Here is a 22,879-nt window from a genome sequence, read left to right as displayed (position 1 = left end):
AGGAGGTGAGGTAAGTGCGTGTCGAAAAAGTGGCATACATAATTTCCGAAGGAACGGAAGCCCCGAACGGAATCGAAACGCGATCGAGGTCACCTGCACCACCGCGTGAGCGGGTAGAGCAGGGATTTGGCCACGAAGTATCGTGGGCCTCCCACCGATTTTTGTGTGTGTGTGTCGGTAGATGACAAGGGTGATGCGCTTCTGGGATGGGTGATTACCCTGCTCCGTGTCGGTAGCGGTAGTGCGCCACCTTTATCGACCATCAAGCGTCATCCGTCGCCCGGAGACAAATGGTTGGATCGATTTGGGCGCGCTGGGGGTTTTGATGTTACCAATTTGGCCTACCCCGTCGTGACAGGTGATCGATTGAGAGTACGGTATGGCGGCGGTGTCGGTCTGTTTGTGGACATCCGCGGAGATCGCTCTCTCACCCTCTCTTTCTCTCTTGCGGTTTGGCTGCATTGGGCAATACAGTGGGTATGGGAAAGGGGCCTTGGTAGCCTTGGTGTGAACGACACTCGGAATAATTTTACCAAAATCTTCCAAAAACAACGACCACTGCGCGGCGGCGGCGGCTTGCCACAATCTCCAGTGTTCTGCAACAGTGACCGATTGGTTAAGCATTTCGGTCGGACAGGGAGTTGGGGGAGCTGGCTAGTTTGGCAATGGCAAATTGGAGCATGGGCTTGGGGTGAAAGCTGGCTGAAGTTGAAATTTTAGACGTTCAAGGCAGAATTGGTTTACATAATTTTAGAAGATGCATGAAACATCGCTATACCGGTTGACTGGAGCGTTGAGTAAGCTATTAAAATGTTTTGAGAGGGTTTAGTAATTGTTCTTTGTTGTACAAAATAAAGCAAATGATTAACCATTACTCTTTGGAAGTGATATGACTCATTTCTGCTACATAAATAGTGTATAGCTTATGAAGATGATCAGTATACTATTTAAAATTTATATATAATGCCTTGGAAGTGAGCATATTCGCGTAGGACGTTACGCCAAGTAGAAGAAGAATTTTTAATGAATTAGATCAAAGTGTTGGCAGTATTTTTTTAAGTTGTTTTCGAGATTTCTCGTTTATTTTAGCACCTTGGTTCTTTATGATGCTTGGGTTAATATTTTCTTAGATTTTTCTATACTTAACCAACGATTGTTCATTTTGTTGGATGAATTATTTGTTTTGAATTTGTATTGATTTTGATTATGCTCAAAATTGGAATCTATCAATCCGAAACTTTTTATAAAACTTGCTTACATTATAGTCAAAAGATGATTATTCAGTTTATCTATGCTAATCCATATTTACAGTCTAACTTAACGGGGTTTGTTTACCTAATTCTGTAAAAAATAGATTTTACCAAACTGTAATGTCTTCAACAAACTGCCGTCGGTGGTTTGCGTATATGAACGGTAGCAATGAAACTACGAATATGTGGAACATAATATTCTTTGCTTCTAATATTACTCAATCTTTATCAAGCCGTTCCGAGTGGCAATGGAATTGCAATTAGGTATTAAGCGCCAACACTCCACATTAAGTCTTCACCGTATTTAACCTCAAAACACGTACACACACACACATACCAAAGGTGCCTTCCGAACGAGCCCTTACACGAGCTGGCATCGCGGAACGCCAAATGGGAACGGTCGTAAAAATCTTGTTTGTACGCTTCCGGTATGTGTTCTTGTGTTCTCGATGGCCCGGTCTACCAGCCGTACCCGTCCCGCCTCCCTAAACACAAAAGATGGCCGCCCTGTAAGAAACTGTTCGGAATTCGAATTATTCATCGCGGTGGCACTCGTTTCATTTGTCGTCTTGCGAGCGCGCAGTTCGGAATGGATGAGTTGATAAAGAAATGGAATGGACTTCAAACGCAACCGACCGGAGACGCTCCAAAATTGGGCTTCTAATTTTTGATCGTACCCTCCCTGTTCCCTTTCCCGCGGAGCACGCCCTCCCATTTGACGTCGGAACTACCCTATGCCCGTTGTTGGATGGGGAGTTTTCCTCGAGTCCCAACAGTGAGAGAAATAAAGGGAAACATTAGAAATTCCGAAACAATTCCGTGGCCTCGTCTAGCGTTTTCGTTCTCGGTCCAGCGAACCAATCACCACTGGTCAACTGGGTTGGGTGATGGGGAGGGAGGGATGGTATTTTAGTATACATTTTCTAGGAATTTCCCCCCCTGGCATGGTTGCGGCTGGCTGCTGGAATTGTGAGCCTCGGGTTGTAGCCGTCAAAATGAAGATCTCTCTCTCACCCGGGGCAGTGTTCCCGGAATCACACATTAACGGGTTTGATTGCGTAGATTGGTGTATCAGATAAGTTAATTGCGCTTTTCGGCTCGTAAAAATTAAGAAATCACTTCGCACAGTCCAGCCCACCCGGCTATGGGGTCTGAAGGAAGGTCCCGGAGGCGATGGAGCTGGTGGTATAGGTAGGCAAAACGGGCTGACGCCTTCGTTCGGTCACTTGATAAGAGAGTTTTTGAGCCTCCATATCTTTTGCGGGAGGGTGTGATTAATCATTCAGCTGAGGAGGTGGTTGCAGGAAAAATTTCGTTAATTGAAGCCTGCAGTGGAAAAATGACCAGTTAGACGGGTCAATAAAATCGTTCGCTTGGCTTAGAACGGCTTAGGCCTCATTCTAATTCGACACACTCGGTGCTTCTTGTTTCTGGGCATGTTTCGCCCATTTTACGACCATCAATATGAGCCAATGAGCGTTAGGAAGCGTGCATTTTTTCCAGCAAGAAGTGTGTTTTTTTCCTCATTTCATCCCCACCGTCCCCAGTCGGCTCGTTTGCGCGTAACACATCTAGCAAAGGGGGACGAAAAAATAAGTATGGAAAAAATACGATACGAGGGTTATAAAGTTTAGTCTATGCCGCCGCCGTCGTAAAACTGTTCCTTTCGTTCGGTGGATGCTATCGGCTCGAGTTTTACGACCCGCTGATAGAACGCGTTAGCGAACCAGTTCCGCAGGAGTTGGGAGTGTATTGTTAGTGGTACTGTAGGTTGGCTCGTACGCTTTTGTTTATGGACTTCAAATTGAAGCAGTTTTGTGCTAAGTATTTTTTTCTTTTTGGAAAAGGAGTGATGAGGTTGGTTTGGGCTATGCAGGGACAGTGCGGGGGGGGGGGGGGGGCGAAAACGATGGATCATAAAATTATGAATACATTTAACCGCACCCAGAGGCACACCGGTCCTGCGGGGAGTACAACAGCAGGGCAACAGAATGCCGGCAAGCAAATCAAAAAGTTGTAAAAAAAACCCCTTTAAAAGTATCTTTGATGTATCGGTCCACAGCGTTAGAAGGTGCAGTGCAGCTCCTCAGCCTTGAGAGCGTTTTGTGGTTCAAGTTGCACTCGGGAAAGCTTGCCGTTTTTACGAGCAACCGAAAGAAATGGCTGATAACGCTATATGATGGTACGTAGTGGTGTGATAATTGTTAACTAGAACGTAGTTTTATGACAAGTACATAGAAAGGTTTTTTTTCGGAACTTTTGTTTTTTTTTTCAATCCCGTGCTTTGCGTAGAAAACGCGTGGAATAATTAAAAAAAAATTACTAAGAGAAGAGAGTCATAATTTTATAGGGGATTTATGAAGCAGCTGTACTAGAATACTAAATAGGAAAAGTTGATGAAAAACATATATTCTAAATTTATAATTTCTCATAGATATTTTACTTGATGTGGATGATGGGGGTTCTTTGCAACGACTCATAAATGCTCAATATACTTAGGATATTTGAGCACTGGAACATAAAGAGACGGCTTCTAGGCCGAGCATAATTGTGTAAATCATAAACTTCTGGTGATTTTTTCTTGATTATTTTCTCATGTTTTATACACTTTCTAACGTGTTCATATTTTTTATAGACAAACTTATTTGTCACCCAACAAACCGATCTACTTCAGTAAGCCACTAATGGACTTAGCTATCTATGCTTTGGTTTATCAGTTATCTGAGTCAAACAAACCCTCTTTGAACAATCGGAAGTTTTATCCATAAAATAGAAGATTTCGTTAAATAGAAATATGAATAGAAGAAATAGAAATTTCGTTAAATATTTCTTTCATTGACGTGAGAACTTGCTTTCACATTCTTCCGTCAATGCTTTTGGTTCTTTAAACCAAACACCAACGAGAAGCACAAGCAGCATTTTATTATTATTTTAGTCAAATAATCTTTTCCATTAGCTCATCTTTTTTTTCTAAATCTGTTCATGAAAATTCTGTCCTGTTCTATAATGTTCCCATACATTGTGCATTTTAATATTTTCACACTTTGTATTGCAATAAAAGATAATTATTCGAAAGTAATTTCTTGCAATTTGTGTGATATAATTCAACTATATTACTTGTATTAAAACGGTTACAGCATTAAAAATAAACAGGAAATGCAAATGTTTGACTAAATTCTTCGTTCAGTTTTTAAACCAGACACAAATCAATTTCATTTTTTTTTTATCATCTATAAAATAGGAAAGAAATCAGTCTTTTAATTAAAGACCTAATTTGGACATTTAATAAAGCTGAAAATTTGAAGCTATGTTAGAATAGACACGACTCAATCTTCTTTGAGCACAACAAACACATAAGAAAATCGCTTACAAAATAGAAAATAGTTTTGCGGCTTCTCATTACATAAAAAAGCTTAAAATTATTTGCTACATGAATTATTTTTTAACTTTATTCTTTGAAGTATATAAAACTAAAACAACTTATGTATACAACGTGCGTTTGATCCAGGGAACAAAAAAAAGCAACAAAAAACAAAATGCACCAAAAACCCCTTTGCCGACTTTTGTTTTGTACCAAACGAGATCATATTTGTCAAAGGATTATAATTTATGGCCGCAACTGTGCATAATAAATTATCCGTCGCCATACTTTAGCCAGTGCTCCCCACGCCGCCACGGCTGTCTGGCTAGCCCTTTGCCACTGTATAAGTATCGAGCGATCGCTTGGGGAGCAAAAAAAAAGCAATCCAAAAGCCGACCGCGATCCATGCAAATGCGCAGGAGAAAAGGGATGCACCGGGAACAGTGCAAATGTGCCTGGGAATGGGGAGAACGTTTTAAAAAGAAAACACGAACGAGGCAAACCCCGGGCATGGCAATCCGGTCTGCTTTACCATCATTGGCCAGTTTCGATCGCGTAGGTCGAATGCGGATAGGGTTTGCTTCACCCCAAGCGACGGCGAAACGGGTGGAAACACGAAATCTCCGGAATCTTCATCGTTCATCGCATTTATTCCATCGATTCCGTCGTTCGCGGGTGTTGGAGGCGCGGGCAGCCGGTGGCGTAGGTTCCACCGCACCGAACCGAACGAAAAGCGGAGACAAGAGGGACGAGAATAAAAGCTGTCGCCCTATGGTGAGCTTTGTCTTGCGGCTGGGTTTTCTGGTGCTGCGCTCGAACTGTTCCCGTTTCTTTTCCGTCCGCGTCGGCGTGGTGTGCCGCCGCCGCCGGGGTGAACTCGCGATCGAGTTGATGCAGTCCGTTCTTATTGGTGGAAATGCGGCTGCAAACGCGGCTATGCTCGCTGTTATGTTGCCCTTTCGCTGGCTGGTCGATCGTGCCGGCGAATGAGCTTATGAGCGCGTGGACAGCAGGCAGTGTCGTTTGAATTGCTTTGAAGTAAGGGATAGGGAGATGGGAGAAGGAAAGTAAAGAAAAGCAGCACCGGAACAGAAGATCGGAAAAACGTGACCGTATCATTGGGTAACGGGTAGGAGTTGATGACAGCCATACGATCAATGCGTACGGAGGGGGGGGGGGGATATTACCAGCGATAGGGATGCTAAGGGTGTTTCGGAAGTAAGAGAAGCTTACCTGAAACAGTAAGCAGAGAGAGAGACAGGCGGGTGGACCCCGGGGCAAATGAACGAATTCTCAAGAGTTCACCCTCGGTTAGCGCGGGATGCAGGGCAGGGCAACACAGGGGGCAGGCACGCCGAGTGGCGCCTCGTACCCGTTCGATAAGAACCTTAATGGAAAGAATCTGTTTTATGTTCGGGACGCCGCGAGACACGTTTGCCTTTTTGTTCCGTCCGTGTTGCCCCGGTGTGACCACCATCGGTTGATCGTTTGCATCGTGCGCCAAACACTTATCGGGTCAGCCTGATTGTCAGCCTTGCGAGCGAGCGAGTGCAACTCAGGACGGTATGCAGTGGGGAAGTATTGGGTTGAGGCGGCCTGAAATGCACCGAAATGCATGTGCACCTTAACGCGCTCAGGCTTTCTTTTCGGGGAGCATTTTTGCGGTCAGGTATGTAGCATGGGACGGTGTTTTTGCCGTATTCAATTCATCATGCTGAAGGAAAAATAAAAACAACAGCAACATTAAAAATGCCACGAATGGGCATTGAAGTTTGCCAATTTGCTGCTAGTTCGATTGGGCTTTGTCCTTTTGGCTTCATTTTTTTAATGGTAAATAGATCTTAATAAATGTTTATCACAGCGAAAGAAGTCAGTTTTTAACCTTAAAACTGGTATGATTGTAAATAAGAAATTAGAACGACGACGACGACGCTAAGGACATATGTAGATGATATTTTTACAAAAACTTATTTATTTTGGTAAATAAGTCTAATTATTTCTGGTAAAGTTTAGATTATTTATATAAATAAATAGCTTTAACTATTGTTCAATCGGCACCATGTCATCATATTAATGCCGTTTTACGATGTATTGACGGTAAGGATGTATTGTTTACTCCAAACGTTTTACTTCATACTATGCATTGCATTACTACTTTAGCCTTTTGAGTTCTGTTGAAATTCAATTTGATGTTAAAAGAGCAGCTTTTGTTGGAAACAATTTTTGCTGTATTTTTGATCAATTATTACATTTTAATTTGGAATTGTTTCTGCGTAACTGGAAATGATTGATATATTTTTAAACTTCTAACTTATTGTAGTTCAAAATGTCGGTTAATGTGGCTCTATTCTCACGTGATAATGTAGAATTTTAATTAATGCATTGATACACTCGATGCTCGAAATAACCTACTGTGATATTGACCACAATTTCAAGAATTTAAGTTCTGTTATGTGGTTCGTAAAGTCTTCAAAGTCATTTTGATGTACGTCTCACATGTAACTCACACGGTAGAAGCAAATAATACGCAATATCTTTGTATTTGCACGTAATGTCCGATCATTCCAAAGCGGCATGTAATTATGATAATCATTTACAGTAACATCCAATCGTGTACGGTACGAGTACTACTGATACCTTCCTGCTGCCGGTAGCAATTCGGTAATTGGTCAAACGGATCGCTTCGGAGATCGCTAGATAACAGGAGCAAAAAAAAAGAAGAGGAAAAAGTCGGTGCTAAAACACATGTCATCTGTCAGGCCGCCACCGAGACATGCTAGATAGCACAATCTGACGACCGCACGATAGTGAGATATTTATCGCACCTGATAACGATCTCGTAGCAGATCACGTTTCCTCCCTCGTGCCGACGCGTGTCAAACCATAGTGGTATCGCTCGGCTAGACAGTGACACACGGTTTGACAGCAATCGGTGAAGAGCTTTGAAGGCGTATCATTCCTGCACAATAACCAGCAGCTTTCAGGGGTGTTGATGAGACACTCAAAATGTGATAGTGCAAAGGTACAACAAAGCAACAGCGATACTTCTGCATGTACGTGTGCACATCGGTTGTATGATCGATCGGGAAGAGTAGAAACGGCATAGTCGGTAAACCGTGATCGGTAGTAGTTATCAGGGTGTACAGAATTGTTCCAAGGAAACGGTTTTTGCAGTCGCCCTTGCACCCGCCGAATAAAACCTCGAGCTGGGTTGCGTGAAACCTGGAAAAGGTACCCACATATAGTACAGCGCTGCAGAACGCATAGGCACGGGTACTGAGGTGGACGATCCGCAACTTCTTGCCTTCTAGAACCCGCAGCGTTACGGTACGGTGCGCGCTACAGAGGACCACATTTTACTGCTGCGCCAATTCTGTTCCGACGAACCCACACCGATCAGAATGCTCCCCGTACCTGACGATCGACGGGGTAATGCGGTTCCCGTTACCGAGGCGAATAAGTTCATCCATCCGTGCAGCGTGTCGTACCGTGGATTGTTCCATGCGTCGGCACTTTCCAGCACTTGTGCGGGCTTATCATAATGGTGTGCTGGTAATGGGATGGCGCACTCCCCCTTCCCCCCCCCCCAATTCAGTGCTCCGGGGGCGGAAGTTATGAATTTTGAATAAAAAGGAAGAATAAACAGAGGCAACGAAGCAACGGGCGTCAGTCCACCCCGTTCAATTGTTCCGCTGGTGCGTTGTTGGAAACTGTCTGTCACTTATCACACAGATATGCTGGTGTACGGGTTCTCTCCGGTCTGATCGTTTCGGTTGTTCTCGGTTCAGTATGATTCCAGTTTTGTTTTCCTTTAAATTGGTACGCCTCACTGGTCGACCGCCTTATTGTTTAAGGTCTGGTTTTTGTCATCCTTATCGTGGCCGGCAAGCAAGGGCGACCAGTTTGGAGCTGCCTGTTTTGCCTGTTCCCTTTCGAACACGTGGTACGTGGCTCGGTCTGCGATAACGACCACCACCAACCTCGTAACGAATCCTCCATACGAAGGAGGGGGCCTCCCTTGCCTTGGATCGGTGAAACCGTAGTAACGTGTGCCCAGGAGCGCAACTATGTATATCCAGCACGCTTTCCAGACCCTGATAGTGAGTGTGCGGGACAACCTTTTCTTTGCTTACCAAAATTAGTGTCCAAATGCGCGATAGGAAAGCTTAGTGGAGCTGCATGGATGCGATAAGGGACGTGCGCACTGCGCAGCGAGCGAGCGAAGCAGCACCAAATGGGTCTAATGGCGTTTGTAACGTGCCTTCGATTAAACTCGTGCTGTTGGTTGTTGTTTGTGGCAGACTTTTTTTTTGCATTGCGCATACGTTGGTTGGTGTGTGCATCGCAAATCGGCCGACCGATCGAGGAAATGAACTGTGATCTTTGTGATGGCAGCCGATTCATTCTCGGGCACAAAATGGAGATTTGGCGTCGCTAATCTTAATTCCAATTTATGGGCGAACGATGAGCGATTCTGATGCTTTCCAAAACATTCGATCAAATAGAGGGGAGAGGGGGCGGGCGGGGAGCATTTGACGGTCTGCTCTGGTACCCCTCTGGCTCCAGACTTTTGGTGTCTTCTTCAGTTGGGCACGATCGAGTTATCGGGAGGAAATGGGAGTGCTTTAAAAACGATGAAATTATTTTGATTTTGGAGTTCGGTTGGAGTTTTATGGTAGATTTTAAAACCGAAGCAATGCACTGCAGCGGATTATTTTGGGTCACAGATTGTTGGTAATTTAGTTTTACTGTTTATTAGGTGTAATTTAAGATTTTGTTTGAAAATCAGGAGTACTGCTTTTACTTTTGAATTCATTTAAAGCAATATATTGTAATTTTGTTCACCTCTATACCTTGGATAATGAAATCTTTGCTAAGGATAATGAAATCTTTGCTAAATCTTTGCTTTGCCATATCATGGTGGCTTTAGGATGAAATCCATCCCACGGATAAGGTAGTACAAACCACAAAAAGTCTACCGAAAGTCTTTATAATTGGTTAAGATGTCCAACAACATCAAAACCAATGTTTTGCTACAAAGGTGTTCCAGACTGTTCCCATCGTGAGCAAACAATTTTTAAACCCCCGGTTTGCTGCGATGTTACGCATAGTTTCCGACGCAGATATTAATACTTCTAACACCCAGTGCCACCAGCAGCTGGAGCATTCTCGGGCACAAAGGTCACAATGAAAAGAGAACTAGAAAAAAATGTACATAATTTATCTAACCATGAATGTGTTGTCGATGTTCTGGGAGCTAGAAGGCCTCCCACGATGCAGGTGCAGCAGGGCCGATAAAGGGGTTGTGAACTACGTGTTCAGCTCATTTGCAAGACGGTGGCGTAAATAGCTCACATTCCCCGGTTTCATCGCACGATCGTCCGCACGACAGCTCGTGCCTTGCTACCGTCATCGACCCAAGCATGCCTGTGCTGTAAGGCAATTAATTTTCTCTCTATTTCCATCATACTTTTCCTGCAGACGTAGTAGCAGCGACGAGTGGCACCATTCCGGCCAGGATCATGTTTCACACGTCTGCCGCATACTCCGACATGACGGCAGCTGTGGTCGCAACCGGCAACACGGGCTCCTACCATCAGTCCGCGGCGGCAGCGGCAGCCGCGGCCGCCAACGCACCCGTCTACGTACCCTCGAGCCGTGCCCTGCCCCATTCCCAGTACGGTGCCCATTCGGCCAACTTTTCCGCACAAAATGGCTGGCCGACGGATGGATTCGGTAAGTTCGCCGACGACCTGTTTTGCAAACGACGGACGATGGTCCACCATTTGCTATTTGGTCGTTCGGTGGGGAGGGAGTTTCGTTGGCTGCCAGTTTGTATCTAACTTGCTTTTGGTTCTTTTTTCTCTTGCTTACCTCCCTGCCTGTTGGACGGTTTCTTTCCCTCCCCCCCTCCTCCGCAAACACAGGCACGACGCATACGCAGCTTCCACCGCAGTTTTACGCGCAGAACGTGATGATGGGTTCCTGGCGCGCCTACGATCCGACCGGCTTTCAGCGCACCTCGCCATATGGTAATTTGAAGAAGGTAATAGCAACTAGAGCGAATAAATCATACTAAAACACACTTTTCTCTTTCCCTCCCCGGTTTTTTGTTTGATTGTCGTTGCTTTGCGTCCCGTGTTCTGCTCCGGTTTCGCGTGGACCCCCTTTTGCGCGGAATCGTGGCGATGGCTCCACATTCACGTTCTAAACGCGTGCGCATTCACTCAATCTCACTCTCTCTCTCGTTCTCGCAAAAAATAAATCCCAAACCCCAATGGGAAAACTCATAATCACTTAATGTCCCTCAAAACGTTACGCGAATGAACCCCGAAACCTCAAACCCAAAACCCTATCTTCTCGCGCTTTTTTGTTGCGAATCGAAATCACGCACACGCATTTACCAACACGCAGACAGCGCAATGGATTTCCAATTCGGCGAGGGAAGAGAATGTGTGAATTGTGGGGCCATTTCAACACCGCTCTGGCGTCGGGACGGCACCGGCCACTATCTCTGCAATGCATGCGGGCTCTATCACAAGATGAACGGTATGAACCGTCCGTTGATAAAGCCCAGCAAGAGACTGGTGAGTGTGAGTATCCAATTTCCTTACCACATGTTTCTGTCCATTAACTGTTTAGTTCGTACGTGCGTTACACTGAGCGATAGCGCGTAGAAGGGGCAGGCTAGGCAGGAATGGGAAAGGTAGGGGAAAGGGTTGAAGGCAGAAATAGGCGAACTGTGGTGTCCCGAAACATGTTATAATAATTATTCGTTTTTAATCAGAATTAGACACATACAATTATCGAAAAAAGGAGATCTATTTTATTGTAGTCAATCTGTTCTTATGCAACTGAGATAAATTACTAAAACAAAATAAGAAATTTGCCCTTTTTTGAGATGCGATTTGACCGTTGTACCGTGTCGGAAGATTTTGTTGTCGGAGCGGGTCTTGTCTTTGCTAGATTGGTGCTGCCATCTAGCGAGCGTGCCAAGTCACGTTTGGGACGAAGGTTCCTAATGCTATTTTCCCATCAATGTAAATTTCTAACAAATAAGTAAACTTCATATTTTATACCAAAAAAAGAAAAACGAAAAAAAATTATCAGAAAATCGCTTTAAAAATAATTATTGCCTAATAAAATCAATAACAAGTTTAACGTTTCATACAGTAGTTCAGGGAGGATTGGTTCATTTTGAAGAAGTTAGGTTTGTCTGAAAAATCGTGCGACTAAAATATCAATAACCCAACCAGCAGAGCTAGAGCAGGATCATTCAAAGTAGCTAAAGAAGCATTCACATTGGGCTCCACACATTTCAGCTGCACACCCTGCACGCAGGTTGCCGGTGTTGAAGTTGGCTCGCAGAGTTGCATACATGACGGGAGGGTGCTTTCGATTCGACAACCGCCTAAAACAGTCATAACTAATATGAGCACTTTGCTGTTCTCGTTTTTCTTTCTCTCTTCCATGGCAATCTCAATTTCGTTCTTTTAGCAGACGGCCACGCGTCGGCTAGGCCTGTGCTGTACGAACTGTGGCACGCGCACGACCACACTCTGGCGACGCAACAACGACGGCGAACCGGTGTGTAACGCTTGCGGGCTGTACTTCAAGCTGCACGGCGTCAACCGACCACTGGCAATGCGCAAGGATGGCATACAGACGCGCAAGCGCAAGCCAAAGAAAACGGGCGGTTCCGGTGGGTCGGCGGACGTGATGGCACTGGTCGGTGGCAAAAAGGACGATGGTGGAATTGGTGACGGTAAGTGGTTTAATGGCACATGTTCCCCCAAGGTCAATCAAAGCTGACAATATTCTTTTTGCTTCGCACAGGCCTGCTGCAAACTGACCGGAACGGCAACTCGAAGAATCTCACCGGCAGTCCCAAATCGCAGAACCTTTCGTCACCCGCAATCCGCTCGCTGCACATCTCGCCCCACCATGGACAGTCGTACGGGCTGGGCTCGTCGCTCGGATCGGCCCATCACGGAGGCAGCGCCGGTACGCTCGGCTCGCTGGTCGGCAAGTACGATCTGTCGGCCCTGTCGCCGCCCGGATCGCTCGGCGGCGTGCCGGGCAGTATCGTGTCCTCGTCCGCTCATCAGCAGCACACTACCGCTGGCCTGAATTCGTCCCACATCTACACGACGCCGAGCTCGAACTCGCTGTCGACACAGCACAGCCATTCGCCGGTTAACGGGTACGGTAACAATCATCCCACGGGTGGATCCAACCTACCGGGCAACAACAATGGTGGGGCCGGTGGCGGTGGTTCTAACACACCATCGAACCATGGTGCGCTCGGAAACACCCAGAACAATGCGGGCGGCAACCAAACTCCCTTCGGGCAGATCAAATCGGAATCGAACCCGCTCGGTGGTGCGTCCACCACACCGACCTCCGTGCCGTCCAGCAACGGGTACGGTGACTACATGAACAACTGCCTCCAGAGCGGGTACTTTAGCGGTGGGTTCAGTTCGCTGCACTCCCACCACAGCCCGCACCATGTGTCGCCCGGGATGGGCAGCACGGTGAATGGCGCGTCCCTAACCCATTCCCATCATGCCCATCCGCACCATCATCACCATCACCATCATCATCATCCGACGGCGGCCGATTTGGCCGGGTATCACCATCAGCATAATGTTATACAGGCGGCAAAGCTGATGGCATCCTCGTAAGGTAGCGTGGTTCCCGGAGCTAGAGTATGAGTACTGACACGTTTGTGCAAGAAATTCCATTCGAAGTTCCTCGCTTGTTGCTTGCTTGCCACAATCGCGTGCTAGGATAAGGAGTGTGGTTTGAAGACGAGCCGAGACAGTGTTTATCCCATTTGCACTGTAAAGTTGACAGATAAGGTAGTAGAGTCCCCTCTTTAAGCTGTAAAGTAGTAGATCGAGAAGAATGTACCGTACTTACACCGAGGCACGGTTCTGAGCTGTGCAAAACAAGGCAAAAGTATCTATGCAAGTATTTTAATCGTATTACTGTAAGACGAAGCAGAACAGAGGAAACCAGTGCCTCATCTAACTGTTAGAAATACACGAAATGCAATTTTTATACAATACGATAAGTAAAGGATAGTTTTGTAAATATATATGATCTTCTCTTCCCGCACAATACCCGGAAGAGGTGTTACGTTTAAGGTACGAAAGTTTAAGCTACGAATGTGCATTCATTTTACATATTGGCCGCATTTGGTGTGTGAAGAACTGTTCACATTTGCATTCCTTGAAATGAGCACTACTGCAAGCGAGTATCGTTACACTTAGGTAAGACGCCTGCCCTAGGAGCGCCGAGCAGGAGTAGCATGCGCTCGGCGTTGTGCCTTTGTTTTGGCGCTGCAATAAGAAGATAGTGTGGTTTTTAGTGGACTTTAGCGTGTAAGCACTTAGCGGTAGGAAGCGTAACCGGTAGCAACATATTTAATATATGCCGCTAGTGCAACGAGAACTGTATTACGATGCGTAACGTACGGTATTAGTGGTAATTTGCATTGCAGTAAAAACAAAAGTATTGGAAAATAAAGCACTATTTGAGGCAGATGGACTGTAAAAACTGGGGTTTATGTATGATTATTGGTGAACAATTGAGTCTTCTAGTTGGTGTGTGTTATTGTAGTATGTTACGAACACGTTTCACTTTCATGGTAATGTGGTGCGAATAAGTTAATTTATTCTAAGGTGCAGAATAGACATGTGGGTAACAATGGACAACAAGTAGCGTTACATAGCGTTACTGGGCATCGTTACGGGAGCATGGCTCAAGATACACCGATCGCTATACGAAGGCAGACGGCAGAGTCCTCGATTCGAGGGATGAAAATCAATGATAAGAACTCTCTTGAACTCCAACCATCGAACGAGTAAGGTTAAAGTATTACCAACCATCGGAATATCCTCCCATCGATCGTCTTCCAATGAAAGCGAAATCGTTTTAAATAAAGAAAACCAGAAGAATCTCTAGTTTCTAGCGCTAAATACTGAAATGCTCTGTACTACGTTGTGGTCAAATCTAAAGGTGGTTGTTACCATTATGGCTTGAGTTTATATATTAACGCAAGAGAGTTATGGTCTGAAGATTACATGTGATGAGGGTAAATTACTATTTGTGTAAGAATGGCTTATTGCAGGCATATAGATATGTCAGTTTGTCCCTTATTCTGTACATTGGTAATCGTTCAACTATTACCACTTCTCAAGTAGCGTTTGCTTCATTTTGGTTAGCACAACCAGTGTAAATGGTTAATGGCTGCGTTCGTGAATGGTAATGGAATATGAATTACGCCTAAATGTATGCATGCAAAGTATGCTAAATGTATGCATGCAAGGGATAAAATATAGTAGTTTAAGCGGTATTCTAATTTATTCGCTATTTCATGTGTAACGATATTAGAAATATTGCACCGTTAACGTAAAACGTTGGATGTTATTGTTATTCTTGAAAAATTTGTTTTTATATGGTTTGATCGTAAACCAATGCATACCTTAAGGCGAGTAACCGTAGGTTAAAGGTAAGTAACCGTAGCGCTGAAAATGAGCAAATTTTTGCGCGTTTCTTGCTTTAATCCATTTTTAAATATTTTCGCTGCCATGAATAACTTTGCAGCGAACATTGCTTACCATTTCAAGAGAACCGCTCATTAAAAATTTCCAGCCAAACACACCGTACTGCCGTTGTTTGATTGACCGTGTGGATGATTCTAATGAGCTTCCTGCCACAACTTTCTTCTCCTTTTCTTTCTCTCCTTTCTTCCGCTTTCCCTGTCGCTCGGATTGAGACAAAGTTTACTCTGCTGTAAATATTCATTCCCAACCACACAATGTGTCAATCTTTCGCCCATCGATAACGAAATGTTGCCTCCCACCTACCTGTCACCCGGTGTGACGGGTGGATGATTCCTTCACCGTAATCTACAGCCATCACATAACGCTCATTTTCCACCCCGCCTTTCCCCTCTCCAGTAAAAGTACGTATCGGTGTGATTGTTCGAAGATGAATGTGTGTATGTGTGTGTGTAACGAGAGCAAAGCATAGCGGAAGTAATCCACCCACCCTGGATCGACGCTGCTGTCACCGTGGGTTCGATTTGATTGCGAAATGAAGCAAGAAAGGCCGGATGATCGATCGGGAAGGCGGTAGAAATGTCCTGCTCTTGGGAGGGGTGTTTTTTTTTCGCACCATCACCATCGTTACGTTTCCGATCAAAGACCAAACAGAACGTCAATTGATTGTGTCGATTGTCAACGTCCCAACGTCGGGCTGCGATTGCGTTTGATTGAAATCGGGCAGAAAGGTGACGTCTTGTTAGGGGGCCGGTACCTCAAGGGTGGCTTACCTGTTAGCGTTTCTTTTTCGCTACCGTACGGTGAATGTAGTCCTCCGAGTTGTATGGTAATATTGAAGGTACGTTTCACATTTTCTAGTTAAGATTTGATTTGCCTTAAAGCGTAAACACAATTAAATACCTACCACGAGGCATTTGCTCGATGTTTGAATTATTATTGTTTGTAGACTTATACACTCTCCCCCCAAACGACTCAAGTGGACAGGAATGTCCCAACAGTCTCACACGTTGGTCAGATGCCCAATGCGTGGAGGTGCTGCTGTCTTCATCGTGCTTTTCACCCTTTGCCCGCTGGCACAGTATGACTTGCATATCGTGCATCCACTACCGTTATCGTTGTTGCCGGACACCATCATAAGGACCTCGTCGTCCTTCATGTAAACATGAACAAAATAACTGCTCCGATTTGACACGCATAAGTACCGCACTTCCCGCCGATAAGAACCGTTCTTGCGACCAGTGTCTGACAATCAACACCTTTGGCGAAGGAGAACGCTCGTTTATTAGACTAACAGGGGCTTTGTGTGTATCGATGGGAAAGCAAATAGGCCGAATCAATAATTGCGTCGTGAAGACCACCGTACCGGAAGTATAAAAACGTGTCCAACGGCCACGGCAACCCGATAGTTGCGTTTTGGCAGGCGGTCAGCAAAAGGCGGATAGCGATGTCCGCGTCACCAGCGCTTGTCTGTCGCGTCTGCAGTGATCGTAGCTCCGGCAAGCACTACGGTACGGTTTGCTGCGACGGATGCTCCTGCTTTTTCAAGCGAAGCATCCGCAAACGTGCCGTGTACTCGTGCATCTGTAAGTGCATCGGCACGGTCCGTTGGTGAGCCCATCGTGAGTGAGTGTTTTAAGGCAAGGGCCCGTTTAAATTGGCTATCTCGCTCTCTCGCTTTCCCAGCCGGTCAGGGTGGATGCTCGGTGGACAAGGCACGGCGCAACTGGTGTCCGTTCTGTCGGCTGCAGAAATGTTTCCTGGTGGGCATGAATGCGGCGGCCGTGCAGCAAGAACGGGGCCCGAGAAAGGGACGAAAAATGGTGCCACCCCAAAAAGTGCAGCCTAGGAGGGTGGCACTGAGCGGTGGAAGTCGGGGGAGGAAAGTGTCGCCCGGAGGAGGAAATGGAGGTAAGATGCATGGTAGTTTTCCGTTTTGAGAGTTATTTAGTGGTTTTCAAAATAATTTGTAGTATCAATGTAGTCAACGATGGTTAATGGTTAATTTATAACACGGTTTAAGTGGTATGTTCACGGACATTTCTATCCTTTTTCCTTGTATTCGGACATATTTGTATACACATGCAGTGATTGGCCACCAGCACAGCAATCTAGAATATTTAGATGTTATTGAACGAAAGGAAAAAGATAGCCAAAGATTCCATTTCTATTGTCTGCTAGATAAATGTGTCTCGTTTACTCCAGCATATCTCAGCTTTTAATTACCAGCAGCTGGGTCGTTTTATTTTTTGAAAAGTTTATTATCGGTTCTCACGACATCGTTGCCTAGCAACAGCTTATACTGTTGTAATATGTACTTGTACTCTCAGTGTTGGTGTAGATTGGCGCCACCAACAACTGATGCTCCTTCTTTTTTGACCCAACAGCCCAAGATCTATTAAGGAGAACAGGTAGATGCAGAGGCCGTTGCTAGGTTGCCATTTTTAGCTTGCGTTTGACAGTTTCATGAAAAAGTTCTTAGCACACGTTATTGTGTTTTCAGTTTTCTTCGCCCCAATAAAAATATACTTATACCTATGTGTATATTCGGGCACGATTTAGTGTATATGGTCATACTTCTTATGTTTCATTCTTTTGTCACCATTTTTACTCATTTACGTATTATCTTGTATTTTGCAAAAGGATGCTGAACAGGCATTCGAGGAAGACATTCTCCTGCTGAAATTGCTTTAAAACATGTAATATTAATGGTTTTGTATTACATTGACCCAAATGATTACCCTGGTTTTATAGTTTGGTTAACTTACCTGTAACACACACAATCACAAAAACACACCAATAAGAAGTAGAAAACAGTAGCACAATGTGAAAACTATTCTCGTTTACAATTTATAGAATGTATCACAATGAAAACTATACTGGCTCAACCAACAATCTCAATAGCACAAACACGTATGTGGGTACTATGATTGCCTAACGACGTTTGTAAACAATGTTCAATTTAACTGTCAAAATTTTCCCATCGCTTCTTGTCACTTTACTCTATGTGCTTCGACCTGTTCTCCTTAATAGATCTTGCAACAGCCTATCAATAGCTTAGGCTAAGCGAGTCTATCTAAGATGGATATTTTCACTAATTCTTAGATGTGGTGCTGAAATTGAATCTGCCAAAAATGAATTGCCAATCTTGAAATATATAAAAAAATGGATTTTCAGTTTTACTTACAACAACTTTACAATCATTTTTCGCTTAATTTCCGCTAATGTATTTCCGCACTTGTTTTTAAGCAAGATGGTGGACTCAATCCGAGTGGTAAAAAAAATTATTTCAACAGTAACGAATTAGAGGGAAGGGAATTGTAAGGAACAGCTCCCCTTTTATAATTCTGCTTAGCACCTAGATTGGTGTTCTGATAGGAACAGCACGCTTCTGCAGTTATTTAAGACATATTTAAACTACAGTCATAACCAAATTAAAACGAACAGTCTTTAAAGTATAGTTTCGGGGTATTAAATTAAGAAGATGTTATTTTTTAAGATAGTTTTTCGTAATCTCTTGTAAGAGGTGAAATACATACAGAGTTTCCCACGATGTATTGGTTGGTTCCCATCAATTTGTGGTGGGTTCCCATATTTTTTTGGTGCGTTTCCACGATTTTTTGGTCGTTTCCCAGAATTGTTTGGTCCAATCGTATTGATATCCAATCGGTACATACCAAAAATTATGGGAACGAACCAAAAATCTATGGGATACGACCAAAAAATCATGGGAGCTGACCAATAAATCGTGGGATTCCCTGTAACATTGTTCAACTACATATCACTTGCACAAAACGTGCCAACAGGTTCTTGGTATGTAAACCGATGAATTGGAATTCTTGAAAACCACGTGACGCGTTCTGTTCAACACGTGTTTTACATTTTACCTAGCGTGCACTACCCCAGATCGGAATGTGCTTATGCTTCTGAAAGAATGCAGGGAAACATTCTCGATTGTGCTTGATCGATCCAACAAGTAAGTGAATAATTAGCTTGAAAAATTCCCACCCACCAAACGGCCACCCCCTGCTGGCTTCCGCTAATCAATCGGTTTGCTTTGCATCGTGCAGGCACTTTGGCGAGTGATATGTTTGCGGGAGATTGCACCGTTTGCGCAACGGTTACGGCTGCACTCGTGGGCTGGGCGTCGGGTGGGCAATCATCACCTGTTCGCCTCAATCAATCGCCCTCACACTCGGCATTGTGCAGGATAAACGAATTCCAAGTAATGTAATCAATGCAGCAGAACCAGTTCACTTGCCGTGAGTGCTACGGTGCGCTGCAAAGGGAGCAGTGCCCCCACAACGTTCCACTTGGACGAGTGCCGGGTGAATCTTGCTATTCTGCACCGTTTGCAAATAGCGCTAATCAAACACCCGTCGCTCCACGGTGGACGGCGAGCGTCTGCTTCGTCTGTTTGTTCTTACTTACGCTCCTTCCTTCCTTCCCATTCGGCCACTCGGGGAGCGCAGACGGGCTGTCGGTGCAGATTCTATCCCAGGTGCTGATGGCGTGCATCCGGCAAGTGCGTCATAACGAGCACTTTGCCATCTTTGGCCGGGCGCAGCAGAACGAGATCCTGCGGCACGTGTGGTATGAATGCTTTCTGCTACGGGTAGCCAACTGGTCCATCGATATCTCGTCACTGGTCGAACGGTAAGATTTGTTCTTTTAATGCATTTCACACACACACAAACAAACACGCACAGGCACACACACAGTGACCGTATATCCTTCCCTTCAGCTGCTGTGACGGCCATCTCCGGTCGGTGATGGAGGACATCAAGGCTTTGCGGGTGGATCTTATCGAACTATCGCTGCTAGAGACGCTGATACTGTGTCGGAAAGGTTTGTTTTGTGGTGAAGACCCGCAATCGATCGAACTCTCCTGCTAACGACTCCTTCCCATTCCCCGTCGTTTTTCCATGCTGCACAACACACACACACACACACACATTCCGGAATGCAACCGGGCGTAACAGAGTTTGCTTTGAGTGCCCGGGAAGCCACCCAGCTGGAACAGTTTGCCGAGCGGGCTCTTGTTGCCCTTGGTAACTATTGCTGGCAGCAGCAGCAACAACAACCGCTCAACGAGCTTGCACCGGCAAAACAGCTTCCCATTGCGCTCGGTATACCGTTCCGGGACGTCCGGTGTACGTCTGTCGGGACGACCTGTACAGAGCCTACCGCAGCGCTTCCGGCGCCGGCCCGGCTGGGGAAGCTGTTGCTCGGCCTGCGGACAGTTGCGCTCCGGTTTAACGAATTTGCCGTCCGTGCGATGCTGCGGGAGGTAATTAGTGACGATGGGCTGGCCCTGGAAACTATTCTCGCGAAGCTGTAAGTGGCAAACGGGGCCCTCCGGCAGGCAACCCTTCCAAGTGGCAACGCATTACGCATCGCATCGCAGTACCTGGAGCGGTGAGTGGGAAGAATCTAATTATGTGCACGAAGCAGTGCACTGTGCACAGTGTGCTACGCTACGGTGAGTGTGTCTGAGAAAGTTTTGGGTAGGGATGGTACGGCACGATGTCCGCCGACACACCCACCTGCCAAATAAGGTCACCGGAATGCTGCCGGCCACGTAGAAAAAGGGTGTGCAAGTAACAGTTTTGTAATGCAATCATATTAGCTGCTGAGCACCCCGAGCACCTCCGAGGGTACCGGCTCGTGCAGAAAGGTTATTTTTTCGTAATCATACTGTAAACTGGCCATGGCGATGACACTGAAAGGAAGTCCGAAAAGCTTTTACGAAGATGAGTGTAAAGTTTGTGTGTTTTTGGGTTGAAAAAAAAAATGTGCACAAAAAGTTGGTAAATGGAATTATAAATGTACTTTAGCTTTAAATACAAGTTGGTTTCATACAGCGCATTCACAGGTCAACAAGATACTGCATGTTTGGTTGTTTATTGTATTGTGTTTCTCAAAATATGCATGTTTTGTTCTTATAATGTATACCATGGGGTCAATGTCGTGTTTTCACCATAGATTTAGTTATTTCAGTTGAATAAGGTGATATTATTGAATATACAAGTATAACGAAAACTCCAGGGAGTTCTTTTTCTCTTAGATTTGTTATTATTTGATGCTAGCACCAGTTAGTTTATTATTATACTTTAACTACGCGCACCTACACAAAAGCACAGCATACGAATAAATGATGCGCAAAAAGGAAAGAATGCGGAATGTAAAATATAGGAAAGCAATCAAAATTTAATTTATAATAAACAAAGAAAATGTTTTACTTCAATTTTCCAACCGTACGATCGCACTTGCCAAGAAGACATCTGATCCCGTCTATCTCAATCTAGACAGATAGCAAAGCGGGGAATAATCGCAGCGTGTAGGTGTAAGTAAAAAACCAGTAATCAACAACAAAAAATTGTACGCTTTTTACTGCAATTTAGATATGGTTTGCTCCTACCATCATGGACAGTCTTACCAAAGAAGAAACATACACACAAACACTCACTCCACATCTCTTTCATAGTAAAGCCGATTTTTGTTTTGTTTTTCTGTCTTTATTTCCATTCAGTAATATTCTCGAGCGTGAAAAAATATAAAATAATCTCTAACATCCATATAAACATGATTGAATAGGTTTTATACGCTTTTTTCCCCCGCCAATCTCTTTGTATGTATAGTATCTGTAAATTCTATCTTTCTTTCTTTCTCCCTCTTTCACTCTCTCTCTCTCTCTTTCCCTCTCTTTCTTTCCTTCTCATACAAACAAACACGCACCCGCATAGACTAATAGTGTACTTCCAAACTGCATCCCAGCTCAGTTCTCGATTCTACACAGCACAAGATGATATAAATCGTACTCTCTACGAGACGTGACTGTACACTACGGTAGTGGAATAGTTTCAGCTGAGAGTGCGATCGCGATACACACTACTACCGGATTGCTACTGCACCCTCACACATACACACAAACACACATACACACACACGCGCGCAAACAGACACACAGATGCGTTTTTAATTATGTTTCTATTCCGTGTTTGACTTGGCATGGTAGGCATGGTTTTATGTAAAGAGAACGGAAGAGGAGAGTCGGAACGGCAAAGGAGCAACTCCCACCACGCAGGGCGTTAACACACAAAGCGGAAACACAATCGAGCAATCTGGCGTCAAACTTAACTTCTTAACTTAATACCGCTTCCCACCTTCTTCACCCTGTGCCCTGTGTGTGTGTGTGCCAAGCGGGCGGGATTGCGGCATTGTGTGTGTTGGTTTGCTTTGTGTGGCATATTACACTGTCGCCTTTACTGAAACAATAGTCAACAGCTAGGATAGGAGCTACAGCTCGTCGCATCTACTCCCAATCCATCGTGCCTTCCGGGCCTGAGGATGGATGCAAATGGGTGGAAGGTTGGTTCTAGGAAAACAATAAAAAGCCCTCTGCTTGCTTGTGTGTACCTGGCTGTCTTGTAGCTAAAAACACTTACACGTACTATGCCATCGTCTAGACGGCTTTCGAGAACAGGTAAGCGTGTGACTTTGTTGCTGTTTATTTTATGGCTTTGGCTTGTCTGTATCCGCACTACTGGAAACCTACCTAGGAGGCAACACCGAAATGATAGAAAGTATAACGCGCTCAAAGTGGCAAACTAGTTGAGCTCACACACGTACAAATACTACTGCTGGCTGGCTGAGAGAGGGAAGCGGCTATGGATTTACATTTGCTTAACGTTACGTCG

The 22,879-nt window shown here is 44.9% G+C and overlaps 2 protein-coding genes across 5 annotated transcripts in view; both read left to right on the top strand.

Annotated features, from left to right (window-relative positions):
* The window catches only part of LOC120949900 (GATA-binding factor A), a 35,862-nt gene extending 21,229 nt beyond the window's left edge, over nt 1-14,633 (top strand). Inside the window, exons 2-6 of one of the 4 annotated variants that reach the window (XM_040367493.2) lie at nt 10,093-10,347; nt 10,539-10,643; nt 11,026-11,198; nt 12,109-12,376; nt 12,448-14,633. In XM_040367493.2, coding sequence (XP_040223427.1) covers nt 10,134-10,347; nt 10,539-10,643; nt 11,026-11,198; nt 12,109-12,376; nt 12,448-13,295 — 1,608 coding nt within the window. In that variant the 5' untranslated portion in view covers nt 10,093-10,133 and the 3' untranslated portion in view covers nt 13,296-14,633. Of the gene's footprint in view, nt 1-10,092; nt 10,348-10,538; nt 10,658-11,025; nt 11,205-12,108; nt 12,377-12,447 lie in introns of all 4 variants that reach the window. The other 3 variants (XM_040367492.2, XM_040367491.2, XM_040367494.2) reach the window with 3 other exon arrangements.
* A 568-nt stretch (nt 14,634-15,201) lies between these two features.
* On the top strand, nt 15,202-21,262 carry LOC120949905 (nuclear receptor subfamily 2 group F member 6). Its single transcript, XM_040367498.2, has 5 exons — nt 15,202-16,765; nt 16,866-17,004; nt 19,647-19,835; nt 19,924-20,027; nt 20,162-21,262. The coding sequence occupies exons 1-5, from the start codon at nt 16,627-16,629 to the stop codon at nt 20,518-20,520; spliced, it is 930 nt and encodes a 309-aa protein (XP_040223432.2). The 5' UTR covers nt 15,202-16,626; the 3' UTR covers nt 20,521-21,262.
* The last annotated feature ends 1,617 nt before the right edge of the window (nt 21,263-22,879 follow it).

This window comes from Anopheles coluzzii, chromosome 2 (genome assembly GCF_943734685.1).
Source record: "Anopheles coluzzii chromosome 2, AcolN3, whole genome shotgun sequence".
Classification (NCBI taxonomy): Eukaryota; Metazoa; Arthropoda; class Insecta; order Diptera; family Culicidae; genus Anopheles; species Anopheles coluzzii.
Note: the sequence above shows the minus strand (reverse complement) of the source record. Positions and strands in the feature narration are given on the sequence as shown.